General features: G+C 57.5%; 2 protein-coding genes across 8 annotated transcripts in view; one reads left to right on the top strand and one right to left on the bottom strand.

Moving 5' to 3' along the window:
• CHST13 (carbohydrate sulfotransferase 13) overlaps nt 1-6,339 on the bottom strand; it is a 30,538-nt gene extending 24,199 nt beyond the window's left edge. The window contains exon 1 of the mRNA XM_023619844.2: nt 6,129-6,339. Within this exon, the coding sequence (XP_023475612.1) occupies nt 6,129-6,225 (97 nt within the window). The 5' untranslated portion in view covers nt 6,226-6,339. The remainder of the gene's footprint in view (nt 1-6,128) is intronic.
• The window catches only part of UROC1 (urocanate hydratase 1), a 52,609-nt gene continuing 35,938 nt past the window's right edge, over nt 3,720-20,390 (top strand). The window contains exons 1-3 of one of the 7 annotated variants that reach the window (XM_001492922.5): nt 3,720-4,016; nt 12,765-12,920; nt 19,740-19,870. In XM_001492922.5, the coding sequence (XP_001492972.1) occupies nt 12,795-12,920; nt 19,740-19,870 (257 nt within the window). In that variant the 5' untranslated portion in view covers nt 3,720-4,016; nt 12,765-12,794. Of the gene's footprint in view, nt 4,017-4,694; nt 5,214-5,513; nt 5,638-11,705; nt 11,918-12,734; nt 12,921-19,739; nt 19,871-20,390 lie in introns of those variants that run through there. The other 6 variants (XM_070238404.1, XM_070238406.1, XM_070238405.1 and 3 more) reach the window with 6 other exon arrangements.

Below are 20,390 nucleotides of genomic sequence, written 5' to 3'. Positions count from 1 at the left end.
ACCTGACCCCAGACGACAGCATGAATGCAGCCTTGCTGTCCTGCCTCTGGGCACCCACTCCACCCATCCTCCCGGCACTCACAGGCCAGTGGGTGATGTGCCACACAGGGAAACAAAATAGAGACACCCGACAGATCGTCCTAGGCCTGCCCACTCCAAGGAAAGTCTCGGCCCCCTGGCAAGGGAGGGCACAAGTCGCTCAGCGGACAACCTGTGCTTCACCACTTTGGGGGGAACGCTGTTTGGTGATCCCCTGTTCCATGAGCAGAGATTCCGACACACGGGTTCTGGTTAATGAGTTCTAGCTGGACATAGTGTTGCAAGACCAGACGTGGAGCTGCCAGGCCCAGCCAGCGCCGCCCACAGCGAGCCTGCGCTGGGAGCCCGCCCCATTTGGTCCCCGCCGTGACCTGGCCTTCTGGAGTGACCTGTGTGCCCCAGGTCAGGGACATTCCCTCCAGCGATCAGGCCTGGGGAGGGACATGTTGACCAACCTTTCACAAGTAAACACCAATACCACCTTTTTTTTTTTGGAGGAAATAGAGCTCTCTCCACTTGTATTTAAAATTCAGATTCTACTCGCTGACCTCCACAAACCATCTGGAACGGAACCCTGATCTGACTGGGCCATTCTTGGGTAGAGTCCCCTCAGCCCTGCCTCCAGAACCATCAGGAGCGCCCACTCCTCCACGGGAGCCAGCCCGGAGCAAGCCCCATCCACTCTGCCTAGGGCAGTCCCAGCCTCTCCTCGCCAGGCTTCTTATTTCTACTCGCTCCACCTGGTGATCTTAAAACCCAATGGCTTCCCACCGGCTAACAACAAATCCCAGTTCCTCCCCAGGGCCCCTCTGGGCACAGCTCCCCACTTCCCTGTGTCCTCACTCAGCTTCAGCCACACGGGCCTTCCTGCAGATCACTGAGCACACTAAGTGTACTCCTACCTCAGGGCCTTTGCACTGACTGCTCCTTCTGCCCGGGACGCTCCTCCAGGAATCTTTACTCTCTGGCATAGAAACTTCTTCTTGTTCAGATCTCAACTCAAATGTCCCCTCCGGACAGAGGGCCTCTCCAATGAACAGGTTCCACACCGGGATCTCTCCCAGTCTCTCCTTTTCATGTGTTCACGGAGGTTATTACTGCTGAAATCATCTCTGTGTGGGTGACACCTGGCTGCCCTCTGCAAGGGCAGCTCTGCAAGGCAGGGGACTCTCCTGTTTCCCATAAACCCTGTACCTCACTAGTGCCAGTGGATATTTACTTAAAGACCGATGACTATAGGGAGAGCACCCTAACTCCTGGCCTGCCATTCAAGGCCACTTAAGACTGGGCCCCAACTTAGAATACCTTTCTGGCTTCCACCCCACCACTCCCTCTCATGACTCCTGAGCTCTGCCCACAGCACATCCCTTAACACACCAGGCCATTTCACTTTCCCCTGCTTTTGTCTGTGCCATTCCCTCTCTCTGCAATTCCCTTTCCTCATTTTCCCATCTGGTAAACTCCTATGTCACCTTCAAAGCCCAACTCAAATAACTCCACCCTGTAGAGTAGAAAGCATAAGGGTTTGGGATTTAAACTAGGGTTTAAATCCTGGCCCCTACACTTCCCAGCTGGATGACCTTGAGCAAGCCAATTCCTTTCTCCTGGTCTTAGCTTTTCCTATACAAAATCACTGCTCTGGCGAGCCATCGCTCTTGCCAGGTTACCTCTTCTCGCGGGATTCTCTGGAGGCCCGGAAGGTGCCTCTGAGCTCCAGACACTCAGGCAGGACCTGAGAACAGACAGCAGTGTGGCGAGCTCCTATTGATTTGGCTCCCACCAGCCACTCCGTCTCCTTTTGCCAGCCCACCTGACTTCCCTCCAGGAGCAAACTGCCTACATTTGGTCCATGTGGTTCAGATAGGCTGCCCTCTGCCCACAGCTGCTGGGATAGGCATGTGAGCAGGCCAGGCCAGTCAGAGCAGTCCATCCCTTTATGCCACAGCAACTGGCTCTGTGTGGGCACCATGCGACCCAGTCCAGGCCAATGAGATGCATCCTTGGAACTCTGGCTGGAACTACTGGGAAAGGAGCCACCCCTTTCTGCTGAGGGGGAGCTGAGAGTGAAGCCACCATAGAGAAAGGCCAAACCTAGAGCTGGAGACATGGTTTGAGCTTCTGGATCCATCTGTGCCTGAAGGCAGCAACATCTGGCTTAAGTGGGTCTGAGTTGGACTGTCCTTGCTGGGACACTATTGTCTTGGGGCTCCCAATCTCTGATTCCTCACTTGCCTGAGAGGGACCAGGGGCTGGGATTGGGGAAGGAGTCAGGATGTGCAGAGTCAGGCACTGGGGCCCCACTGGCAGGGGTGCTGAAGGAGAGCCTACAGACGGGGGGCCTGCAGGGGCTGAGTGGGAGGCAGTGGACACAGGGCAGCTGGGGAACAATCAGCCTACCCAGGCCTCCTCTGGCTGCTCCTGCGATGGCCGTGACCTCTGCACTGAGGAGCCCTGCTGAGCCCTCCAAGGGCCTATCTGAGTCCTCCTCAGCCCGCCTCAGCCCTGGCAGCTTAGCTCCCCACTAGTCACTGGGCTTTCTGCATAGGACCAAAATACTAATATTTCACTAAAAACGCTGGATGCTCACAGGGCCACCACACTGTACACTGCATGGGGGCCATGACTGTCTATGCAGCCTGTGCCCCCAGGTGCTGTGGTGGCAGAGCAGGGAGAGGGGGCCAGGGCCCACCTGGGCTTCCTGGGTCTTACCCCTGGAGACTCTCCAGGAAGGGTGATGTGGGGAGAAGGTCTCTGTTAGCACACATCACCCTCGGACCCCGGACAGAAGCGCTGGGCCCTAAGGGAAGGGATGTGGCCTAGAGGAAGAGGAGGACGGCGATCCAGGAGGGGGGTAGGGGGGCTCCTCTGGAACAGGCCCTCCTCACCCCACCACCCAACGTCATTCCAGACCTTCCCTTCCCACCACCAGCCCCAGGGTCCCCTGGAAGTGGAAAGAGGCCCAGCCTGGCTCGAGGAGAAACACCCATGACTTCCAATGTCAGGAAAGATGCTCAGCCCCTGGGAACCCAGGCAGGGGATGGAGGGTCAGAACGAGGTGGGGATGGTCCAGCACCCCCAAGAAGGCCCCTGTGGGCCAGCCGGGGGATCTAGGGTAGCGGCGTCACGGCTCTCCCTGGGTGTGCCACTTGGGGCGGAGGGTGCAGATGGAGACTCGGGTTTTTAATATTGGACATGCTGGCTCGGTGAGGACAGGGACATTAGTCAGTTTGTTCCCTGTCCCAGATAGACGCCTTGCACAAGCAAGCGAATAGGCGCCCAGCGAATCCCTGGTCAATGGTGTCCCACAGCAGCACAGTCGCCCAGGCAGGGACACAGAGGAAGCAAAGGTGGAAGGTGGAAGGGGCCGGGTGTGACAGTGCACCTGCCACTGGGACCCTGGGGGCGAGGGGGGTGCTGAGGCCAGCAGCGTCCTGGGCAGCTGTCCCGCCTTCCCCCTGCATCTTCCTCATCCCCAGGGCCCTGGGCACTAGGTTAGCGTTGGTGGAGTCCTGGGGGTTGGAGGGTGCTGGGGCGGGCTGCTCCAGACCTCCCCACTAGGAAAGGGGCAGCAGGAGCCCCAGGCCTGAGCTGACAGCCATTCACGGGTCCCCTGCCCAATTTGTGGCAACACCTTCTGCTTTGGAGGAGGGGACAGTGCCCGACCCGCCCACCTGGAATTCAGAGAGGCTGAAATTCCTCCTGGGCTCTGGAGGCCCATTCCCAGGCCAAAGGCCCTTAGAGGCCATGAACCACATGCTTCAACCCTTCCAACTCAGGCCGCAGCTGCAGGACACACTCAGAGCTGCCGAAGCCCCACTGACGCCATTTCCAGAGGCCTTGGAGCAAGATCCACCTCCGGCAGGATAGCTGGCAAGAGGCCTTTCCACCCAGCCATCTCTCCTCCAGACATGCAGCCTGTGCTGCAGGGACCCTGTTAACACACCCTCTCTGGCTTGGGAGGGAGAAGAGCCAGCAAGGTAGGTCGGGTAGGTAACCCTTGCTTATCCAAAGTCACCCACAAAGCTGTGATGGCTGCAAAGAGGCCATGGGGAAAGGTCTGAGGGCCTAGCAGGAGCAGAAAGGGACTCTGGGAGGCAAAAGGGGCTGCACTATGGGAGCTCAGAGAAGAGGCCCAGCCCAGCCTAAGGAGAGCAGAAGCAGGGGTCCAGAAGGGTCTGCCAGACCAGACATGGTGAGACAAGCCTGCTGGCTGGGAGGGTCATGGCCAAGGGTATCCCTGAGGCAGGGCACGGCCTGGGCAAAGGCTGGGGAGGGCAACGTGAGCCACCCGAACACCTGCTCTTCTGGGTCTGCAGGAGAGAGAGGGCCATGGGAGGGAACTCAGCACAGGAGAGCAATGCCTTGATTTTTATCTCCTCTCAACACTGGGTGGAGCAGGTTGGGGGGAGATGACACTTTCTCCCCCAGAGCCTCGGAGACACACACTCGCCTCACAGGCAGCCACCCAAACATGCCCACACCTCCACCGATCCTCCCTGAGCACACTCGCCCCCTGCCGGGGCCCAGGCGCCCTGGGGGCCCAGGCGCGCTGGGGTTCCGTCCCCCCACACCAGTGGCTGAGCCCCGGGGCTGCGGGCCACGATGTGCTGCCCCGTCCCAGGGCCTGGCAAACATTCGTCTATGAATGACTAGGCAGACAGAGACTGTCACGGCCATAGACACCAGCACCACAGCCCACACTGTGCCGGGGGACACTGCTCAGCTAAGACCTGGGAGCACCCACCACGAACTGGGAGCTCCGCCCTCAGATGGCCAGCCAGCCACTTCCCAACACAGAAGGTGGAAGAGTGACCGCGGCTCTCTCTTGTGGGCTTGGGGAGGCGTCCAGGTCTGGGCGTCTGTGCCCAGAGGTGGAGGGGACGATGTGAGTGACAGGGTGACTGAGGAGGGTTCCCCAAGCCCTGCTCACCTGGATCCAAACCAAACCCTGGCTTCCAGCCCAGAGGCAGCCAAGAGGAGCTGGAGGCAGGGCAGGAGAAGGCAGCCCTCCCCGGGAAGGAGGGAGCCCTGCCGCCCTGAGGCTCAGGGTCAGCCCCTCCTGTCTGCTCTTGCATAACTTCACCTCCCAGAAGCATGTCAGGAAGGCCCTGAGCTGCCCATTTGATAGATGGGAGTACTGAGGCTCTCAGAGCGGAGGGAACAGTCACCCGCAGGTAAGGCTGTAGGATGACCCTCACTCACGAACAAGACCCAGGTGGGTGGGTGAGTGCCACCCCAAGAACAGCCTCCTCAGCCTCATCTCTTGGGCCACCCAGCCCCACTGCCCCGTGGTCCCTGGCCATCCTGCGTGTGCTTCCTTACTCCCTGGGACTGTGTCTTCAGGCTCCAAAGATGGGACCCCGAGGATTCCCGAAGAGCCCACAGGGGGCGGGGGAGGAGAGTGCAGACCCCTCCCTCCCCCCCCCCCCCCAAACCGGGGAGAGGCTAACAGCCAGAGGTCAGGAGAACAGGCCACTGCCTGCGCACTCAAGTTAGCCATCTACACCTGTCCCTCGGCCTCTCTGACCTTAGCTTCCTCCTATGTGAAATGGGGAGATGCCGTAAGTGAAGGCTCAGCACATGCCTGGCCCTGAGCAGGTACGCCGCAAGGCAGAGTCCTGACTGTCTGCCTCAGTTTCCCCAACTAGACCATGAAGTAGGTGCGAAGGAGCCCCAGTCCTTCTGGCGGGAACTTCAGGGCGGAGCAGCGCCCTCCAGGCAGAGAGCAGCCCGCACGGGGGGATCACGGTCGGGACCCAGCAGCGTCAAGCTTCCCCACGCCCGCGCATACGGTTTACGGGGAGGGGCTTCGGGCGCTCGGGGGGGCGGTGGGGTGGGGGCGCGGTAAATGAGGCTGCCTTCGCCACTGGGCCCGATGCCCTCGCCGCCCACCCCTGACCCTCGGCCCCAGGCAAACGCTGTGAGGCCCGAACGGTCACCGCTCCTGGGAGCTGGGCAGGAACGAGAGGCTTTCTGGGCCCACCCAGCCCTATCCCCCAGCCCAGGAGGAGACAGCAGGTGCCCCTAACACGTCGAGGGGCCAGGCCGCCGGGGGGTAGGGCGACCCCCGGGGCCCGGCGGGCACTCACCAGGGCGCAGGGCGCGGGGCGCGGCGCCCAGGAGCAGGAGCGCGGCGCCCAGACACGCGGCCGCCAGCGCGCGCCGCCGCCAGCAGCGCCTCCCCATGCTGGCCCGGCCGCCAGGCTGCTGTCGCCGGCCGCGGGGCCAAGGGACCGACCCGGCTCGCCCCAGGGCCCGCCCGCCCGCCCGGCGGCGCGGACCAACCGCGCGGCGCGGGGGTGCGAGGGCGCTGCCCGCGGGGAGGTGGGGGCGGGGCAGACCGCTGGGGCCTGGGGAGCGGGCGAGGGCGGGGCCGCGGGCCGGGTCCAGTATCCAGGCCCCCCTGCCGATGAAGCAGGGCAGAAGTCCAGGGCGCGAAGGGTGGAGACCATGTGGAGGCAGCCCTGTCGCGGGTGAGGCTCCGCCTCCTGCAATTTGCCCTGGGGTGCCATCCTCCAGCCAAGACCAAGAAGCCTTGTCACGGTGGAGGGTGGGGGACCAGAGGAGCGCCGTGTCCCCTTGCCTTTTTGTTGCCTTATATGCTAAGGGCCCAAGGGCGGGTATGGGAGAGCAGCCCCCTATATGCGACTCTCCCAGGGCCCCATCCCAAGTACCAGGCCTAAGGGTGCCCCTTCCTTGCCCAAGCCCGCCCCGTAGCCTTGCTTTCCGTGGGTGTCTCCATGTCCTGCGTGAATCCTGGCTCATGCCGCTTCCGGCCAGCCTCCCTCCATAGGAGAGGTCTCAGGTCACCACCCTCTGGGCATCAGGACAGTTGTGCCTCACCTGCTCACCCTCCAGACTCCAGGTGAGCACTCAGAACTTGCTGAGGACTCCTGTGTGTGAGGGGATGAGAGTAAAATCCAGGCTTGAAAGAGAAAGACATCCAGCTAGCCCTTGGGGTGGCGAGACCAGGTCTGGCTCCAGCATCTTGCTGCCCAGAAGTCAGGCTAGCCGGGAACCCAAGGGTACAGCTGGTGCTGTGTGCGTGTGCGTGTGTGCGCTTAGCCCACACTTAGCAGCATGAGCAGGTGGGGAAGGGTGTTGCAGTAAATTCCAGTTTTTTAACTGCTCTTGAAAAATCTAATGACTCCAAACCCTGCGGGTGCCATTTACTGGCTGTGTGAGATCAGGACAGTCACCTAACCTCTCTGTGCCTCAGTTTCCCATACAGTGGGGTGGTGCTAGTGATGCGGGGTTGGTGAGCCGAGGAGTCAAAAGAAAGATTTCTTGGACTCTCAAGGTCTGGCAGTGGTGCTCTTTTATTTAGAGAATAGTACAGAATAGCATGGGGATGGGACCCATGGGCAGTGAAGAGCTGTTGCTGCTGCTGCATGGGGACAGGACCCATGGGCAGTCAGAGCTCATGCTGCTGCCCTGAGTTGAGGGTTAGGGCTAAATTTATAAGGCATGGGTATGTGACTTATTTTTACTGGAAAAAGAAAAGATGATGCAAAAAGTCATTAAGTGATTTCAGTGCAGATGGGGTCTGGTTATTGTGCGGTCATATAACTTTAGATACGAATCTGGTCATATAGATCGGCATGTAGGTGAGGATGCCCTGGGCTTCTCTCCCTGGGGCAGCCCTAATTCATACCACAAAAATCCACCGGGTCATATAGTTTGGCATGTAGGCCAGGTCACCTTGGGCTTCTCTACCTGGGGCAGCCTTAATCCACATCACTAGGACATACCTCATCATGTTGTGAGAACTAAATGAGATGCAGGAGCTGTTTGGAAGCGGCTGGCACTCAGTGAGTGCCATCTAAGACTTGATATTAGTGATTAACTATTTTTACAGTTACTGCCTGTTTCTGGCAAGTGACTCTGGTTTCTGTTACAGTGGTGGTGTAAAAATTCCTTCCTGTTACATTGATTTGTTTTAAAGGTATATTTAAGGAAGAATATTAATTAAACAATAGTTTTGCTGGTTTAAAGAGCTGTCTCCAAATGGTCATGATAGAGGTCAAATGGCAGAGGGGTGGGAAACCCAGCCCACAGATCAAACCAGAAGCTCCTTATTATGGCTTTCCAAGTGACCTGGACAGAGAGCCTTGGGGAGCGTCCAGCTCACCCCCGGACTGGCCCACAGGCAGGGCTGCTGCTGCTCTGGGCCGAGGCCCCAGAGATTCCGGGTCATCCACACCACCAGCCAGCCCAAATCTCATCTACACCTGCCTTCCTGAGCCGCCCAGGCAGCAGGGTTCTCTGTAGGGAGTCCCAGCCCCTGGCCTCCTTAGGGCCTGAGTCTTGGCCTCCTGGGCTGCCACCTGGTGGCCACAATTGAGAACAACATCTCAACCCATCCGTGTCCGGAAAAGTCCCTGGAGACCTGGTCCCTGGGGGCCCATGGGTGGCCCCACTGTTGGGTCTTCTGGTGGGAGGGTGAATATGCCTCTCCAGAGCCCTGGGGCCTCAGTAGTCCCCTGAGCAGACGCCCTCTGCAGCCTCTGCCCTCTCTCAGGGGCTCACAGGCATTGGTTCACTTGTTCATTCATTCATTCAGCCGGTCCTGAATACCCACCTGTGCTGAGGCCCCAGGGGGAGGACAGGAGAGATGCTCTCTGCCCTCGTGGGTTTACGTCGTAGATGGGGAGGCACAGAAACCAGGGGTAAGTGTATCCCATCGGGACAGTGTAGCTGGTGCTGTGAAGAGAATGAAGCGGATGAACAGATGTGAAGGGTGCGTTGCCTATAACAAGGGTGGTGGGGGAGGCCTGGGAGGAGGTGACACCTGAGCAGAGGTGTGAATCCAGTGAGGGGAGCCATGCTGGGATATGGGAGAGGCGCCTTCCAGGCAGAGGGGCAACCGTGCGAGGTCCTGAGGTGATGTTCTGGGGCTGCGGCTAAGTAGCAAATTTTCCTAAAATTTAGCAGGTTAAAACAGCCATTTAAATTTTGCTTACAATTTTGTGGGTCAGGAATTGGGGAAGGGGCTCAGTTGGGTGCTTCCCACTGAGTGCCTCATGCTGCTGTCAGACGGCAGCTGGGACTGGCTATCTGGAGGCTGGCCCAGATTGGCCGTTCCTGCGGCTCCCTCCCACTGGGGAGCTCAGCAGGGAGGTTGCCCTGAGCACCTCCACATGGCACGCCTCAGCCTGGGGACCCAGGGCACTTGGACTGCTCCCACGGAACCCCGACCACGTTCTGTTGGTTACCCGAAAACTGATAAGGCTGGGCAGGCTCAGGAGGTGGGGCCACACCCCAGCCTCACTTGGAGAAGCAAGATTTGCCAGCATGTTTTTAAACCATCACAGGCGTGAACACGCACTCCTTGAACAAGGACCAGCAAGGAGGCTCTGGGTGGACGAGAGTGGATGGGAGAAGTGGAGGAGGCAGAGAGGCAGACAGGGGTCCCTGTCCCCAGTGCATCCTGGCTGCGTGTGGGCTCCTCTCAGCACCAGCCACAGCTGTGTCGCTGGTAGGCTGTGGGCGGCGGGGACCGGAAAACAGGCTGGTGCTGTCTCTGGGGGAGGTGCTGGGCGTGACCAGGGTGTGGTGGTCCCAGGGTCCAGGCTATGTTTTGAAGGTAGAGGGGTCAGGGCAGCTCAGGGAAGGTATCTGGTGCCCAGGGTGGCAGAGTGACAGGAGGGGAAGGACGGGAAGGTGGGAGCAGGCTGATGATCCAAGGGACAACACTACTGCCTGGCTTAGGAAGGTCAGCTGGACATGCTGGTGACATGGCAGAGATTGGGGTCTAGTGTGGCCTGGATTGGGAGTCCCAGTTGGGCAGGGCTGGGCTGTGTGCTGCTGGTTACCAAGCGGTGCTAGGAGGAGAGAGTGGCCAGGACAGCAGCAGCCACTAGCTAGGGGGCGACCACCAGAGAAACTAAGGCAGACACTTGCTGGCTGAAAAGTGACAGGCCCTGTCCAGCAGCAGGAGCCCCAGGGCTGAGGCCCCAGGAGGCGCACATTGTGAGACAGGGCTTGGCTTGCAGTTCCTGCCCACCTTTCTTTTTTATTTATGTATTTTCTGTGTGTGAGGAAGATTCACCCTGAGCTAAAGTCCATTACCAATCCTCTTTTTTTTGCTTGAGGAAGATTGGCCCTGAGCTAACCTCTGTGCCAGTCTTCCTCTGCTTTGTATGTGGGGTGCCTCCACAGCGTGGCTGATGAGTGGAGTAGGTCTGTATCTGGGATCCAAACTCATGAACTCCAGGCCGCTGAAGTGGAGCGCAGGAAACTTTAACCACTCGGCCACGGGGCTGGCCCCCCGGCTGCCTTCCTTTACTCCTTAGTTTTTAAATTTTATTTACTTTGCTTGTTCATGGATCAAAATTCAGAAACACCAGAGTTTTTTTTATTGAGGTGAAATTCGCATAACATAAAATTAATCATTTTAAAGTATACAATTCCATGGCATTTAGTACACTGACAATGTCAAAAGCACCAGAGACTTACAGTGAAGTCTCTTTCTTCCTCATCTCTCCCAGGCCCTTGTGTGTCCTTCAGAAATAGTTCATGCCCAGATCTCTCTCTAAGTATATGTCTGTATATATGTGTGTACATGTGTATGTATGTTTGCATATATTACTTTCATTTCACAGCTGAGGAAACTGAGGCACAGAGAGACTAAGTTACTCACCCAAGCACACACAGCCACTGAGTGATATAGCCAGAGTTTGAACCTACCAGTCTACCATATTTAACAACTGTGAGATTCTCTTTTTTTAAAATAGCTTGTACAATTTTTTAAAAATTAAACTTTATTTTGGGATACTTGTAGATTCATGTGAAAGAAATAATACAGAGAAACCCTACGTGCCCTGTTGTCCCAGTGGTAACATCTCACAAAACTATGGTAAATATCTCAGCCAGGACACTGGCATCGATACAAGCCACCCACCTCGTTCAGTACCATGTTTAACAAATAATTTGAATTGGCTGCAAACATTTAAAAAGAAAGAGATTTTACAAGACCTGTCAGGTTTCTGTCTTCTTTTGAGCAGTCAGATGACAAGGCGCCCCCAGAAGCAAATCCTGAGAGGCTTCAGTCCAGGCAGTTTGTTGAGGGCTGTCTGTTCTGGGAGCGGGGAGGGGGCGGGGGAGGGAAAGCGGCCCGCCGAGGTTGGGGGCGGGGTGCGATACCCACCAGGGGCGGCTCAGCCCAGCCCTGCTGGGGACTCTGGAGACAGAGTAGAACACTGCCCAGAGTTACGGCCCACCCCCACCGCTGACAAGGGGCGAGGAAGCAGGTACTTACCCCCAGCCCCCATCTGTTGCTGGCCGAGGGCTGCTCCCGGGCAGGTGGGGAGGGGGCTGTCGATTCTCCAGCCCTCCCAGCGCCTCTGAGCCAGAAGCGCAGGCACCGGGTCACCTGGAGCAGCCCTGGAGCAGAGAGATGCAGGCGCTGGCCGCTGGTAGACAAGGCTGCGTGCAGTGTAGGCCCGGAGGGCGGGGGTGGGGGATCCGGGTCTGCAGCCAGGACTCCCGTCCCGGGGCCTACAACAGGGCCTGGCGTGGGGAGGTGCCCGGTCGATGGTGCTGGAGGATGGAGTGAGTGCGTGAGCGCCAGAGCGCAAGCACGAGGGCGCTGGGCGCTCAGCAGTCAGCAGCCCCCGCTGGGGAGGGGCGCCCGCCTCGCTCGTGTCCTCACTGTTCTCCCGCAGTGAGAACAAGAGCAGCCCGGAGGGTGGCTAGAGCCGGACTTCTGGGTTCCCAGAGTTCAAATCCCAGCTCCGCCCATGACTAGCTGCGTGGCCTTGGGCAAGCCCCCTCATCTCTCTCAACGTCGGTCTCCACAACCGTAAAATGGGACAGTGAGCCCCACAGGCCGAGAAGAGGACAGCGTGGACTGGGTCACGTGGCTGGCTCGGCAGCGGTAACACGGGAAAGGGGTGGCTGCTCTTTCCACCTTTCCGCGCAGGCGCTGCGCTGGCGCTTACACAACCAATTTGCGTCTCCGCAGCCTGATGGGTTAATTACCACCCACTTGTGTGTATTGGGATGGGTCCCAAGGCCACAGGGCTGGTCAGGAGCTGAGCTGGTTCACACCCAGGTGGGTTGCTTCCGCGGACAGCCAGGATGGACTCCAGCCACTTCCTGGCTGTGTGTGTGAGACCTGGGCCTCCGTGCCCTATCTGTAGAACAGGGCTAAAGGGAAGCACTTTCTGGAAGATTGTTGATGGGACTGAGGATGAGGGCCATCTCCGGGGGTGGGGCGGAGCAATGTGCACCTCAGTGGGAGCCAACAAGGATACACCTGTTGCTGAGTGGGCTCCAGGCCAAGGGAGAAGTGGCACAGGGGACACTCTGTGCTTTCTGCACAGAGCCCGACCTCTGGGCCAGGTTCAGTATCACACGGCTCCTCTTCAAGACCCAAACCCCAACATCACCTCCTGTGTAACTCCCCGCCTCCACGGCCAGAGCAAACCCCAACACTGGAGCCCCGCCAGCTCTCCAAAGTTGCGTCCTAGAGAACACAGCAGCCCCTCAAAGCCAACACCCCACCAAGAGGACAAATGGGCCTCCACCTGGCCGCCTCCCCTGCATGAAGCCTGCACCCCCCCCCCCAAGTCAACACCTCAGGCTGCCAGCCTAGAGCCAGTGACCCTGTGACCTTCTGCAGGCCCTGGGCCCAATGAGGGGCTGGAGGAGGTGGCCCTGGGGTGGGAGGTCCCCGCCCACCTGGACCTTGACTGCCCAGTCTCTTCCTGGCCTCCCCACAGAGCTAACCTCCATCTCAGCCTCCGCTAGACATGTCCAGTCTTCAGGCACTGTGCTCCGGCCTGCCCCTGTGGCCTCTCCCCGAGAACCGGGGCCGCCAGGCTGGGGTGCCACATGCCCCCGTCAGGACCCCACGCCTCAGCCCTGCTGAGGAGCAGGTAAGAAGTTGGGCCCCATTCCTGTGGGGACCTTTGCTCTCTGGGTGGTCCCAGTGGGGTTCTCTACTTCCTGCTCTCTCTGCAGGAGCTGCAGCTCCTCAACTCAACGCCCCCCACCCCCGCCCTCCAGGAGCTCCCAGTGCGGGGGCAGTGGGGTGTGGACCAAGGTGTCCCAGACTCCATCACACCCCATATCCCTCATTCTCTCCCCAATGGCCCCCCCTTCAGGGCGGGATTACTGTCCCCATTTATTCATGAGGACCTGAGGCTCCAGGTCACTCAGCCAGTCAGTGGTGGCCCTGTGGGGGCCTCCAGTCGGAGGAGTGGGGGGCCGGTGTGCAGTGCCGAGAAGGCACAGCAGCCCACCGCGAGCCCTCCTGCCCCAGACAGCCAGGACCGTGCAGCTGTACCCGTAGCAGGGCAGCTCTTGTTTCCGTTTGTGTCCCTCCCCTCAAATCTTCAAGGTCTTTTGCAGCTGCGGGGCAGCACCAGTGGGGGACGGATGAAATGAAGTGGGTGACCCATTATAGAAATTGTTCTCGCCTTTTCCTTTACTAAAAATTACTCAGGAAGTTTGGGGGCTGGCCGGTGGCCCAGTGGTTAAGGTCGTGTGCTCTGCTTCCCCAGCCCAGGGTTTCCTGGTTCGGATCCTGGGCGCAGACATGGCACCACTGGTTAGGCCATGTTGAGGCAGCATCCTACGTGCCACAACTAGATGGACTCACAACTAAAATATATAACCATGTACTGGGGGAATTTGGGGAGAAAAAGCAGAAAAAAAAAGATTGGCAACAGTTGTTAGCCCAGGTGCCAACCTTTAAAAAAGAAAGATTCCTCAGGAATTTCAGGAACAATGGGAAAAAGAAAATACAAATAGCACAAAGATGAAAAGAGGAGTCCCACCACTCCTGATAAACACTGCTTCGCTTCCGGTGGCTGCCCCCCTAGTCTGTGCGCGGGAGTGGGCGCTGAGGAAGGATGGAAGGAGCGCTGGGGAAGGGTGGGGGTGGGGCGGGAGGCGCTGGGGGCGGGGTGGGTGTGGGGGGGCCCCCCTCGGAAGAGTGCGGGTGGGGGCAGGGCGGGGTGGGAGGAGCCGGGGGCGGGGCGGCGTGGGTGTGGGGGGCGCTAGGGAAGGATGGGGGCGGGGCGGGGCGGGGCGGGGGTGGAGGGCGTTAGGGAAGGGAAGGGGCGGGGCGGGAGTAGGGGGCGCTGGGGGTGGGTGGGGGTGGGGCTGGTGGGGGTGGGGCTGGTGTAGGTGGCGCTGGGGAAGGATGGGGGTGGGGTGGGTGCAGGGGGGCTCTGGGGAAAGGTGTGGGGGCGGGCCGGGGTGGGGGGGGGTGGGGGGGGTGGGGCCGCGGTGGGAGGCGCTGGGGAAGAGTACGGCCCCTCTTGCATGGTCCTTCCGACCGGCCTCAGCCTGGTCAAAGCCGTGGTTATATTTCTCCCCCTTGATCACCTCCCTCCTAGGCGTTAACGCCTCTTCCTCAGGTCCCCGGGGGACGAGAGCTCTGCCACCTGCACATCTCAGATGTGTGATGTTGTGTTGTGCTGGGAGGAGGGCACTGAGGAGCTGGGCCACCTGTCTTTGTCCGTGTACGTCGGCGTTTGCTTGAAGGGCAGAAGCCCTCGGAGTAGGGGTGACTTGTTGGTCTGGGGAGTTTGAGCTGTTGAAGGGCTAAATCTCCAGTATGGGTGCTGGCCTCAGCCGGCCTTCAGCTCGGCCTGTGAAATAAGATAGGTATGTAGATGGTGACTCTGCCTGCCCTCCCTTTCTACTGGTACTTGGTCTTTGATCCTGGTTTCTGACACAGGGCTCCTAAATCCTTAGGAATTTCCTGGGTGGTAGGAGTGTCTTTTGTTCTAGAGAGGCCGCTCTCGGCGGGCTCCTGGATGGGGGCTGGTGGCCAGAAAGACCAAGCCATGATTAGAAGTTTGGACAGGTCAGCCCCACCCCCCCATCCTCCAGAGAGGGGACAGGGGCTGGAAATGGAGTTAATAATTGATCACACCTACCTGCTCAAGCCTCCATTACCTATGGGGGTGGAGAGCTGAAGAGGGCATGGAAGCTCTGGAGAGGCCTAGGAAGAGACTGAGCCATAATTTGGACCCAGGAAGTCTGGCTCCAGTTCCTACTAGAACTGGCCTAATGAAGGCTGGGCCAGAGCGGGTGCAGGGATGGGGTGATTCAAACAAGGCCAGGCCAATTGGATCATGGCCATCATTTTCGGCAGAAATAGTGACAAAAACTTTCAGGTGGATGAGGTTTGCCCCACAAGCACGCAGCCAGGTTAGAATGAGAGTAAGGCATAGGCCAAATTCTCTCTCTCACACACACACAGTGTACACACACACAGACACTTGTCTGTGAGCTAAACAGAGTCATAGGCCAGTATCCAAGGTGGTCAGCCACCACACAGGAAGGGTTTGCTCATGGCAGGAGAAACCTTCTTCCCAAGGCAGGATTCTGTTACTGAGTCAGTCTCCTAGGGCTGCGGTAACAGCCCACCACAGCATGGTGGCTTTCAAGTATCGCTCTTGTGTTCCCTTACAACTCTGGGTGTTGAGAATCTGAAATGGTTTCACTGGGTTAAAGGCAAGAAGTATTAGTGCAAATGCAGGCATGTTGAAATCATACTTGTTCTTTTGCTTCCCCTGTTGGGTCTCGTGATTCTCATTTTTTGGCACAAATATTACATATCAGATTGTCCTAGTTTATGTTTTAAAAGTTCATAATCTATTTTTAGTAGCATTAAGTATTTTATAAAATGTCAAGTTAGAAAAGTATATGCAGGGCCGGCCTCACGGTGCACCGGTTAAGTGTGCACGTTCCACTTCAGTGGCCCTGGGTTTGCCGGTTCGGATCCTGGGTGCGGACATGGCACCGCTTGGCAAGCCATGCTGTGGTAGGCGTCCCACATATAAAGTTGAGGAAGATGGGCATGGATGTTAGCTCAGGGCCAGTCTTCCTCAGCAGAAAGAGGAGGATTGGCAACATATGTTAGCTCACGGCTAATCTTCCTCAAAAAAAAAAAGGAAGAAAGAAAAGTATATGCAGCAGAGCTGCGTTCCTTCTGGAGGCTCTGAGGGGAGGATCCCTTTGCTTGCCTTTTCCAGCTTCCCAAGGCCACCTGCACTCCTTGGCTTCTGGCCTCTTGCTCCACCTTCAAAGCCAGCAGCATAGCAAATTCACATCTCTCTGGCTCTGAGCCTCCTGCTTCCCTCTTGGAAGGATTCTTGTGGTTGCATAGGGCTGACCTGGATAGTGTGGGATCATCTCCCAACTAGAAATCCTTGGCTTAATCACACCTGCAAAGTCTCCTTTGCCGTGTGTTGTGACATATTCATAGGTTCTGGGGAATAGGACGAAGACAGCTTTGGGGGCCGTTATTCTGCGCACCATACCATCAGGAATTCTCCAACCCAATGGCTGAACATGGGACCTTTTATGAATCAATCCTCTGGCCCTAAGGGCGCAGGCTGCTAAGCTTGTTAGATTCTTATGCCTGTTAAGCATAGAAGACGATTTTCCCGAACTAAGGAAAAACATGAAATTGCAGATGAAAAGATAACGTTTATCCTCAAAAGAAGAGAAAAGGAGACATGTCTAGGCTAAATTAGTGAATTTCAGGGATAAAGAAAATTTCAGTGGTCTTAAGATGGAAATCTTATACCAGGGAGAATGTGGGAAACAGCTTTTGTGCTGTGCTTAGGATTCAAGAACTTTCCAGAATCCCCTTGATGTTTATGGCACACGTGCATTCATTTTAGAACAGACTGACGTTAGTACAGCCTTTAAAACATTTAAAGAGTGGCCAGGTCCATTCTATCGATGATACAATTTAAAAATCATTAATTTTGACGGGAACCTTAATTTTGCTTTTTCGAGTTATATACACTCTTGCAAAAGCATTTGACGCTGTTCAGCCCGGGCCCCCCTCCATCTAGCATCTTAGTGAGATGCCAGGCTCACCCCAGTAAGGAAGCAGCAGTGCTGGGAAACGGGAACACGGGGTTGCAGACTGTGGCTGCCACCTTTTGGCAAGTTATGAAATTGGTTAGGGTGTTGCATTCAGTATTTGTTAGAAAATGAAATGCAAGAAGCTAGAATAGGGTAGACTATATTAGGACCCGGGTAGTAAGGTCAAGTCTTGTGTGTGTGTGTGTAATAGATATTGCTTTTGAAACTTTTCTTTAAATGTTCAGTTTCGCTTGGCAAGCTCTGATTAGAAGCTGTGTTCCCGAACCAGGCTTGTTTGGCCTGCCACGCAGTACGCCCATCACTGAGATGGCAAGTTTGCCGCAAAGAAAGGGTTTATTCATGAGGCAGTGAAGCAGGGAGAGGGGAGCACAGATCTCAAATCTACCTCCCCGAAAATGGGGATTAGGGACGTTTATGGGATAAAAGGGCAGGGTGGTGTGAAGTGTGGGATGGATGGTTGGAGGTGAGCAGGAGTAAGGTAACTGAGGATCTGGGCAGGCGTGGCCCAGCTTCATGGCTCCTCATAGGACATGTGTTCACAAAGTCGTGGCCTCAGCATGATCTGAGGGTGGAGTTTTCGGCCCTCTGGCATCAAAGGGTGCCTGTCAGTTGATGAGTCAGTGATCTTAACTGGCCTCAACTGGACCAGGAGTCGACTCTCAGTTCCTGAAAAACAGCTTAAGCATGCGTTACCATGGTGACCAAGCATCAGAGCTGCTGTCTGTAGGTTGGGCTTTGGTAATGCGCTATCTGACTGCTTTTGCAAATAACTAACTGAGTATAGTTAAAGCAAGTTGGCCCCTGGTTTCAGCTGTACACAAGGAAAAAACGAACAAACAAAAACCAGTCTTTGTGATGAAGTGTAACGTTCACAGAAAGCAGCTGAAATCACCTGTGCACAGGTGTGCCCCTCACAGACGCACGGGCAGAAAGGAGGGGCTGCGACCCCGAGGGCCCGCTGCCCTGACTCCTGAGCGCACCCCTGAACCCTGCTGCTCTTGGAATCCCAGGCTGCAAGCTGTGCAGTGCGCCCCTTTTGCGTTGGCTTCTTTCTCCCAAGCTCACGGCGGGAGAGTCATCCTCCTGCTGCACAGAGCTCTGGATTGTTCATCCTCGTTGCTGTCCTGCAGCCATTCCCGAAGTGGGGCCCCTGGGCCAGCAGCAGCAGCGTCACCTGGCAACATGTCAGAGATGCAAGTCAGAGACTTCGGGAGGCCCAGCCCTGGGCTGCACAGACCTGGGCGATGGTGATGGCCGCTGGAGTTTGAGCGCCTCCTGCTGGGGCGTATTCCAGCCACCATTCTGAAGGAGAAGCTCATATTCCTGATCGGGTTTTTCCAAGGGAGAAGGGAGTCTGTGCTTTTATTCCATGTGAAAATTAAATGAGGGAACGGCTCTGCAAACCTTTCCAGTTTCTATAGCTCCCTGAGCTGGTGTTTTTCCTCGTTATCTGGTCTTGCCCTCAGCTCCTTCCTGAATTATCCCTCTTTCTCTCTCCTCCAGCCCCACCCCACCCCTGAGGCCCCCAGTGACGCCCATTCCATCCTGGGGGCATGTCTTAGCCTGGGCTGTGTTGGACCTCTGGGTGCACTGGACTGGCTGTCCTCCTCCACCCCTCTGCCCTCGTCCCCAGGGCGCCTGTGCTCCTGACTGAGCTCCCAGCTTCTGGTCTCCCTGGGTGGCACTTCTGCCCCTGCCCCAATGCTGATGTCCTCAGGGCCCAGTCCTGTGCCCTAGGCACTTCCCCTGTCGCCTCCTGCCTTCCACCACATCTCCCCTCAACACACACGTGTTGAATGAATGAATGAATAAATTCGTCACACCCAGCTCCTCATCTCCCCTCACCCCCAAGGTGGTTTGTTCTCCAGGGTCAGCTGGTTGAATAAATGGCTTCAACGTGCACCCGTGCACCAGGTCATCACCCTGGGCCCCTCCGCCTTCGCCTGCTCCCACCATCAGGATCCAGTCCTGGTGTTGGAAGGAAGAGGGCTGTGAAGGGTCCGGCAGGACTCTGGCCCTCCGTAAGCTTAGCGAGACAGATTGGAAGCAAGGAAACAAACCAGAGAGCGCCCGACAATGTAAGGCTTGGGAAGGAAACAAAGATGGGGAGAGAGGCTGGCAGTCAAGAAGGCGGAGTCAAGGCAGGCCTCTGAGAAGGGGCCTGGGGCCGAGGCCTGAGTGAAGCCCCGCCCTCCGAGAGAAGGCGGGGTGGTGGCGGGGATTCAGGCCGAGGGAACGGTGAGTGAAAGGCCCTGAGGCAGGACAGGAGCAGCCAGTGTCTGGAGAGGCCTGAGCGCTGTGGGGTGTGGGAGTTGGGGCTGCCTTCCCTGGTGGGACGAGGAGAAGCCCTCGAAGGTTCCTCCTGAGAAGAGCTCCCCGGGATCTGCGGGCTCTCCCTCCAGAGCTGCAGGCGTGCAGTTGTGCACCGCCTGAGGCTGCTGACCACACTGTGTGCTGCTGGAGGGCTCTCCCCTACGCTTGACAAGGTGCCTGTGGGACCTGCAGGCCTGCTTTTCCTCCTCTTAAGTCTGCATCTCTCACTGCAGTCTCGAGCCTCAGAGCAGACCCCTCTCTGGTCCTTGCCTGGGGTCAAGGCACTTGATCCCCAGTATGTGGAAAAGAGAGGGACTAGAGGTCTGCCCATGTGAAGGGGGAGGGCAATCCAGGAAGGCTTCCTGAAGGAGGTGACGTTGTAGATGGGCCTGGGGTGAGAACTAGGCAGTCTCTGAGTGGCACCGTATGTTTCTGAGTGGAGCAGAGGCAAATCCAGGTGAGGACAAAGGATGGCCCATCCTGGAGCCCTGCACCGCCTGCTGCCCCTCACCGCTCTCCTCCCGCAGTTGGCACTGAGGAACGCCCTGCGCTACTTCCCCCCGGACCTCCAGGAGCTGCTGGCCCCTGAGTTCGCCGAAGAGCTGCGACTGTATGGGCACATCTACATGTACCGGTTCTGCCCCAGCATTGAAATGAGGTGAGCACCGGAAAGCGCAGTTTCAAAGGGGGCGCAGAGCGGGGCTACCAGGAGGGGTGCTGGAGGTCAGGTGCCCAGGAGAGCCAGCAGGAGGGGGCACATCCGGGCTGTGCACCAGGAGCCCCTTGCACGTGGTATGCCGAGCTGACGCACTCGCTCAGAGGGGGTGGCTGCATTGTCATCTGTGGTGTCTGCAGCCTGGGGCTGGTCTCTAGATACGGGATCCTTATCAGATGGGTCTCTGCCCACTGTCCTGGGCAGTCAGTTCTGTGCAATTCTGGAGCCAAACTGTGTACAAAATCCCTTTCTAAACTTCACATCTTGCCGTCCTGCCAGAGGGTGAGGAGAGGGGTCTCTGTGCATCTTCACATGCTCAGGGTCCCCATTAGGGGTCTCAAGCTGAATCATGCGCGGCACTGGAGGCCCTGTGAGAGCGTGGCTGGCTGGCCTTACCCAACACGGTGGATTCGGTAGTTTTAGGGTGGGGTAGGAGGGTCTGCCTTTCTCACAGTTCCCAGAT

The sequence above is a fragment of the Equus caballus genome, chromosome 16 (genome assembly GCF_041296265.1).
Source record: "Equus caballus isolate H_3958 breed thoroughbred chromosome 16, TB-T2T, whole genome shotgun sequence".
Lineage (NCBI taxonomy): Eukaryota > Metazoa > Chordata > Mammalia > Perissodactyla > Equidae > Equus > Equus caballus.
The sequence above is the reverse complement of the archived record's forward strand: the minus strand, read 5'-3'. Positions and strand labels throughout refer to the sequence as shown.